The following is a 7843-nucleotide window of genomic DNA, read 5'->3' on the forward strand; positions in this document are numbered from 1 at the left end:
CTCGGGTGTTTGTAACGCGGTCGTACCAATGTACTCATAAGATTCGGCGGAGACATCGATTCTTAAAGCTCACAAGCATAGACTCTTGAAGCTTAGTAAGATGCCATGGCTCACAGTCATACAGGAACACAGGTAGTACGCACGCGTTAAACAAACGACATTTGGTCCTCACAGAATGCAGCCTTGACCTCCGTATACCTACCTTGACCTACGTTTATATACAGCTGACTAATTCGCAGCTAAATTCATACTGTCAATTACTTTCGTAACGGCTCTCAGTTTCACTCTCTACCAAACGCCCCAAAAGAAGTATTATGTATACGAACTGCTTAAAGAATTTCGCATGTTTATTTGTTTCATAATCACTGGCGCGTTTAGTGACTTAGAGGCCCGACACAATGAGTTATTTTAAGACTGCCTACTATAAAAAATGATTAAGCACATTTTAATTTTACCTTAATAAAACCATGCCTTCAAACTGTTTTTAATGATCATATAAATTCATGTCATTCATTTAATTCGACTAATAAAAATTCATGTCTAAAGAATCTAATATCAAAGATGTGTTACCTATTTAACATTGGAACTATTTGCCTTAATTTTCGATCCCCAAGCAGCGCATAGCCTGCTTAGTAACACGGGATGTCACTGATTTTAACATAATTTTTAACAGTGAAATCTACATTCATATTATTTAACAAACTACTTGCAGGTTTTCCTTACTCAAAATAAAAGGTTACGAACAAGGCCTGAACAAAAACGATGCATAAGTGCGAGTGAGAAAGTATTCGGCACCCTTATAATCTCTGCAACACGCGTTTGAGTAGATAAAAGGTTTACAGATGATTGAGATAGTTTGCTATGGTGTCGCCACCAAATCTTAGTTTGTTGCTTAACTAAGCGTCGATAACCTGCGGGCGCGTGTTGCTAAAATTGATATTTTTTGTGTTAAACATACAGTCAGTGGTAAATATTTTTAGATAATTAAGGAGAAAAGATGGTTCTGTGTTATATACAAATTAATATATTAGCCGTACCGACAAGCAAGAAGATGGTATTACGTTTCATATGTAAGTAGATACATGTTCGTGATAATTTATTTGTATATTATTATATATTTTAATATCAAGTGACCGTGTTCTTTAAGATAACATAAATTATGGATATTTTTACTTATGGTTGCATTTTGACCGCTTGAAAATACTATATAACGTAAAAAAAATAGAAAATTATATTTTAATTCTGAGCGTCTAGTGCAAGCACCTTGGGCGAACACCAGAGAAATGGTCTCAGACATTTGTATACGAATGCGTTCGCTCGCCCACAAACCAAACGCACGGCCCTCTCTGCATTTGTTGAAGGCATTATGAAAACTAAAATAAATATATCAATCGCCTAGCAACTCAGATTATAATAAAATCGCTGCCTTGGTTACGGAACAATTCTAAACTATAATATTATACTGTATAATCGTCACGATTGCATTATCATACTAGGACGTAAAGGCAATGCGTTCGGCTGATAACCGAACAATCATTGTTCGAATCCAATCGAGTACGATTATTTTCGTGTGAAAAAAATAAATTATGTGTTGCATGTCACACGCGTAAAATACACTCTGATCTGATTTTCCAAACGCTCCTAAAGAAGTATAACTTCAAAAACTAAATATTAAAATTCAAGATTTATAAGAAGGTAGCTACCTAACTATACTTCATACCTATTCTAGGCGGAGCATATTCACACCAGAATTATTTCAATTAATTCATTATTCAAATGCTTACATAATACAATATGTAATGTGGATAAAATCTAGCGTGTACACACTCCCAGAGCATCGACCCCATGCTGAAGCACAGTATAGAACATTTGGCAACCGAACCATGTACCCTGACATAATAGTCAACTGGACCGTCGAATCGCATGCTAATCGCGTCTTGATGTGTTGATTATAAACATCAGAGGGTTGGTAAGGACCCTTTTTTTTGTTGCTCCGCTCTGGGATCTTATTCTTGCTCCAGTTCCGCTCCAGGTTCTGCTTCCGGGTAAAAAGTTTTAAAAGCTATTATATATATACAACTGTAAAAAATAATTAGTTTTGAAAGATGGTTTATTATTCCTCATTTTCATTAATTACATTTTTAAAAATCCGCCAGCAAATCGTCTTTTATTATCAAAAAAGTGAGGTAATTTATCACTCGGCAGTGTTGCCGTATTTTAAATAACTTCAGTGTTGCAAAGTGTCAAATTATTTTCAACTAATTTTAGGACGAAAATTTAATAATAAAAAATAACATCCGGCCATTACTACAATTTATTATTGTTCGTATTTATATTGCTGAGGTGTTTTTACATAGCTAACATATTTTAACACACAAAATAGTGAATTTTGTAGAATTAGAATTACATTGAAAATTAATTATCTTCTATAAATTTATAATTATGAATAATTGTTTTCAGACTACATATTATAAATTTTTATGTATCACACTTCAGCTCTTTGGCAACATCTATTACATCGCGTACTCCTGTCTGCTTCCTAACCAATTCGTTTCTCTTACGGTCCTTTCGCGTGATGCCCAACATACACCTCTCCATGCCTCGTGGCTAATCTGTAATAGACGTTTCCAAACAGCTGAAATGGAGATGGGCGGGCCACATTCCTCGCCGGAAGGACGGCCGCTGGACAAATGCCATCATCCAGTGGTACCCAAGGGGCACGAAACGGCCACAGGGTCGCCCTTAAAGCCGCTGGATTAACGAACTGGTAAAGTTATAGTGGCAGCGAAAGACACAGGACCGAGAGAGTTGGAAGAAGCTTGGGCAGGCCTTCATTTAGCAGTGGATTGATCCCGGCTGATGATGATATATCACACGTCATAACAGTTGAGAACATATTATTTTCATAAAAACTGCCATTTAACGCAATCGTATTCCACTAAATAAAATAAACTATTTAAATAATATTTTTATATTGGAAAGTCATTATACTAGAATGTATCATTCTGTTTTTCTTAATTTTACCAGATTCTGTACACAACTATCGACAATCTTCACACTTTTATGGCTTTACGCCGGAATGAGTCATTTTGTGTGATTTTAAGTTACAGGATTGCCTGCATGAGTAATTACATTCATCGCATTTAAACGGTTTATTACCGGAATGAGTCATTATGTGTGATTTCATATCGTTGTATTGAACACACGAAAAATTACATTCGATACATTTGAACGGCCTTTCAACAGAATGACTTATTTTGTGTAATGTAAGATGACCAGACGTTATACATGAGAAATTACATTCACAACATTTAAAAGGCTTTTCACCAGAGTGTGTCATTTTATGTGATTTCATGTTACCCGATGTTATACACGAGTAATCACATTTGTCGCATTTGAATCGCTTTTCACCAGAATGTGTCATCTTGTGTAATTTCATGGCTGACGATTTAATGCACGAGTAATCGCATATATCGCATTTAAATGGTTTTTCACCAGAATGAGTCATTTTGTGTGACTTCATGCCGCTAGATTGAATACAAGAGTAATCACATTCTTCACATTTAAACCGTTTATCACCAGAATGGCTCATTTTATGTCTTTTCATACTTCCAGACTCAGTGCAAGTGAAATTACATTCGTCGCATTCATATGGCTTTTCACCTGAATGAGACATTTTATGCCTTTTCAAGTTACATACTTTTATACATGAGTAGTTGCATTCATCACATTGAAAGGTTTTCACAGATCTTTTAGTGATCTTCTTCATTGGTTTGTTTACCAACTTTACATTAATCACGGGAGTCCATTGAATAACATCACGTTTTCCAGAGCCGCGTTCATTTATATACTTTTGATTGTCATCATTGAGTTCTTTTTTGAAGTCCTGTTTATCAATTATTATATCGTCATAAAATTCTTCCTTTCTTCTAGTTACCATCATTTCAGTGTTGGTCGCTTCGGTGTTGGCAGCGACAACCTACAGAAAACAGACATACACTTTATTGAATGGTAGTCTAGCTGTCAGTATATTATTGATCAAATATCTATTTTTAATATATCAAATTATTCGACCGCAATAATAAATTCCCAGCGACTCATATACCGGGAAACAACTGTTTACCTGTGTCAGCAAATTGATTGGCGATATTAAATTCGGTATCGCAATGGGAAATTAGTCTAATATCCATTCCCATAGTATCATATTATATTATGTCTGTTAAATAAATAAAATTCACAGCTATTCGTATTTAAACCGCTGACTCGTTCAATATAATTATGTACTGGAATTTAATGTTTAGGTATTACTTTTGACTGTATAAATTACGAATACTGATTTATCAAAATGTCACTCGAATCTAAGTACCTGGCTCGTTACTATCTCTGTACGTAATATGTACTGCCATTGTATTTATACTATCGTAACGACCGTTAGGCTGCAAATAAAACTCGTTCCTGCATACATCTTCGATTTTTTCATCATCATCCTCAACACTATAAACCCACACATCGAACACTACAGAAGTATGTATTCAACACGTCTATTCGATGCGTACGCTCTAACGGTACCTTGGCACTTTACTAAGGTTTAGCGCAAACGTATACTGAGCTTCGAGAATCGATATTTGCGGAGAATTACTGGGTGTCTGATCGTTTAACTTTAGGAGTAAATATACGGTATCAGACATTGTATTATCAAGAACAAAAAAGCCCTATCTACGCTTAAGGCCATACGGGGGTTGAATTACCCATAGGGCACTCCATAAGTTAAAGATATCTGCATTGTGTACCTACCTGAGTTACCTGTGTGCACTCTGAATAAGAGCAACTGGGTTGTGGATCCTCCTTATTGATTGCGAGTATTGTGTCTTCAACACACTCCTGCTTGATGTCAGTTTTGTGAAAATCAGTCTCAGGTTTTATCGTGGCCAAGTCAGTTGATGGATTCTGGAAAACAACAAACTATTATGTTAAAAACTGAATTCATTTTACGTTCAGCGCATGCACTAACCGTGAAAAGTCGTTTTTTAACTGTGGTCGATTTTCATGCGGGCTGCACCAACGCTGATCAAGTGGATATGAATTATCAGGGCTCGATTCGTGCAAAGTGACTCATAATATAATTATGCTAGAAACACATTACAATCATATCACGTGAGATATAACAATAAATAATAAAAACTGAAAAAGTTCAAGATTTTTTTATTAAAAAAATTAATTAGCTTTTGTTAGCGTTACTATATCTGGCAAATAGCTACTTATTTTAATTGAATACATGATTGTAAATTTTCATCCGTTATTCTGCTTCTAAGTTTATTTTTTATTTGGTTCATAGATGAGAATGTTGTTCGCATATAATATGTAGAGCCAAAAATTGTGAGAATACCAAAAGCTAGTTTTTTTTAACGCGTAATATGTTTCAGGCAAACTATTCCATGTATCATATTATTGTTTCAATGTTATGCAGTAGTTTTATAGCTGTCCACTTTTGCTGTGAAATCAGATTGGATTTCTCTCTTTCGAGTTCTTCCAAGCGGCTGCTCAGATTTGTGAATTTGTTGATCCACAGTTCCTTCCTTTTTAAATCTTTTACTGCATCTGGAGTGACCCAGCATCTGTGTCGAACGGTGACAAGTTAAGTTCATTGATAGGTATTTAATTTGAGAGGACGTACGATAAAAGCTAGAGTAGTCTTATTTTCTCTAAACTGGTGAAAACGTTCACCAAAACTGTTTTTTATTTTTCTTAATACGCTGCTGAAATAAATTGCATCAAAACACGTGCTTTTTTCTTCACGATACTGTTTTAAATTCTTGAAGTGAAGTAATAAAATTAACCTCTCTCTATATCTTCGGTGAGAACTTGCAGTTCATTTTCAAAACACTCTACTTTTTCCAATAATGTAAATGCTATGTTTCCCTTCTCTTTCACCAATATATTCAAAGCATTAAGATGTGAAGTAATGTCGACAATTAAATGTAATTATTGTAGCCATGTACCTATCTTCTTATCTATGTGTTTTTCGCGTAGGAACAATTTTATTTCTTCTAAACATGAAGCATTGCGTTTCAGTACGTTAGGTACCTCTGGAAAGCCAGCAAACCTTATTGTGCAGAGGTAAATAATCTAGATACTCGCCCATCTATTTCGTCCAGAGTATAGGTAAATCATTCTACAGTGGCACCATAAGCGATTCGCGCGTGTATTGAATTGCTTGCGACAATGCCTGTTTCAATGCTAGCAAACAATACCACTACAACTGCAAGCCGAATTTGCCGTACCCATGGTGCCACTGTAAAACGATTTACCTATACCTTAAATTGGCAATGATAGAGTGGTTTGGCTAAGATTCTGTTAGTTACTTTGATAACGAAATTCATTACCGTAACCGTTTCTTCGGGAAATGTTTGTGCGTAAAGCGCTTCCTGATGTATTACGCATTGGGACGTGAGAATTTTATGGTCATTTTTTCTCCTTTGTTTACGCCTGTCTTCCTTTTAGCTCCATCAGTAACAATAGAAATGTGTATGTTTCTATAGCTTTCGCAATAACGTCTCCGCGTGTTAGTCCTTTGAGCGGTAACAGTCCAAAAAGTCCTTCTTTGGGACCTTGTGCCGACATATATCGCAGAAAGAGAGTTACTTAATAAAACTGAATAATATGCTGTATGACTAATATTACACGACTCATCAGTTGCAATTGATATTGCGGAAGCCAGCTTAATGTCTTCGACTTGCTGCTCTGTTACATTCAAAGACATTTTGGCAATTCTAACTTGCACTGTTTTCGAAGATAATGCATTTTTTTAATTCATGCGGCTCGCAAGCCGCTTCTGCCTACCCTTGGTTTAAGAAGAAAGTTATAATAAGTCACGCGGTGATTTGCGGCACTATTACCAAATCTCCTACCTAATAGAAAAGAAATATGTTTTTGAAACTAACCTCAAAAGCACAACTGACATTTTCTTGCTTTATATCGCGACAGTCAGTACCGATTATTGGCACATCAAACCAACAATGCTTTTCTACGCCAGTGACAAGTTCGCCTGGTTCGCGTTTCACGTCCATTGTACGATTTTAGGCCGCAAATTAACGTACCATATTCAATTTGTGACTGACTAGGTACTACACTGTCACAATAATAAAAAAACACTTTAGCGTCGGTGGCAATGTTGCCATATTAAATTAGAAATAAAAATAAAATACGCAATGCTAGAAATGACAATAATTCGAGAAAAAACTATAAAGTTTGTCACTAATTTAGACGACAGAGGTAAAAAGGGGCTCAGATTTATTTTAATTTGACTAGGTATTTTTTGTGACAAACAAGAACCAATAATAAATTAATATGAATCTTAGGCGTAAAACCCACTTAACGCAGCAAGTGTGGCTCTCGCGCAAAATTTCACAAGTGGCGCGTAAATCAACGAAAATACAACGTAATCAAATACGCCAGCGCCCACTGGATTTCACGACGCATTATACGCGCCCGCCGCATGAATCATCGTTTTTCGCGAATCACCGCTTCTCGGCGATACGAATGAAAGAAAATACAATGGAGTCCATTCATTGAACACAGCGAGCAAAATCACGCTCTGGACGGCGTCATCGATCGACGGGCGAAAAGTCATTATTTAGAACAGAGAACTCATTGTTTAATTTTATTGCATGTCATATATTTCGCTGGTTGAATAATGTCCTCGTAAATATTAATTACAAGCCCCGAAATAATATAATATTTTTATTGCTTTGTTATGAGATTCGCTGTAATAATAATTATTTTGTGCTGTTTGGGCCGCTTATTACATTGGTGAAGGGTAATGCGCGGCAAGAGACGTGTAATT

General features: G+C 35.9%; 1 protein-coding gene across 1 annotated transcript; it reads right to left on the bottom strand.

Annotated features, from left to right (window-relative positions):
* Nucleotides 1–2006: 2006 nt before the first annotated feature.
* On the bottom strand, nt 2007–7112 carry LOC147076381 (uncharacterized). Its single transcript, XM_085941594.1, has 4 exons — nt 6942–7112; nt 4795–4947; nt 3253–3979; nt 2007–2035 (listed from the first exon to the last, which is right to left on the bottom strand). The coding sequence occupies exons 1-4, from the start codon at nt 7065–7067 to the stop codon at nt 2007–2009; spliced, it is 1035 nt and encodes a 344-aa protein (XP_085797720.1). The 5' UTR covers nt 7068–7112.
* Between the last annotated feature and the right edge of the window lie 731 nt (nt 7113–7843).

Source organism: Rhyacophila brunnea, unplaced genomic scaffold (assembly GCF_057557595.1).
Source record: "Rhyacophila brunnea isolate RB1 unplaced genomic scaffold, BYU_Rbru_1.0 scaffold_13, whole genome shotgun sequence".
Taxonomy (NCBI): Eukaryota; Metazoa; Arthropoda; class Insecta; order Trichoptera; family Rhyacophilidae; genus Rhyacophila; species Rhyacophila brunnea.

Excerpts from the sequence above, each read along its gene's own strand:
- LOC147076381 (XM_085941594.1), bottom strand. The coding sequence starts at position 7,067 with ATGGACGTGAAACGCGAACCAGGCGAACTTGTCACTGGCGTAGAAAAG. Across the intron at positions 3,980-4,794 it reads AGTGCACACAGGTAACTCAG|GTTGTCGCTGCCAACACCGA; the intron begins GTAGGTACACAA and ends TGTTTTCTGTAG. Across the intron at positions 2,036-3,252 it reads TCTTACATTACACAAAATAA|AACCTGGAGCGGAACTGGAG; the intron begins GTCATTCTGTTG and ends ACCCGGAAGCAG.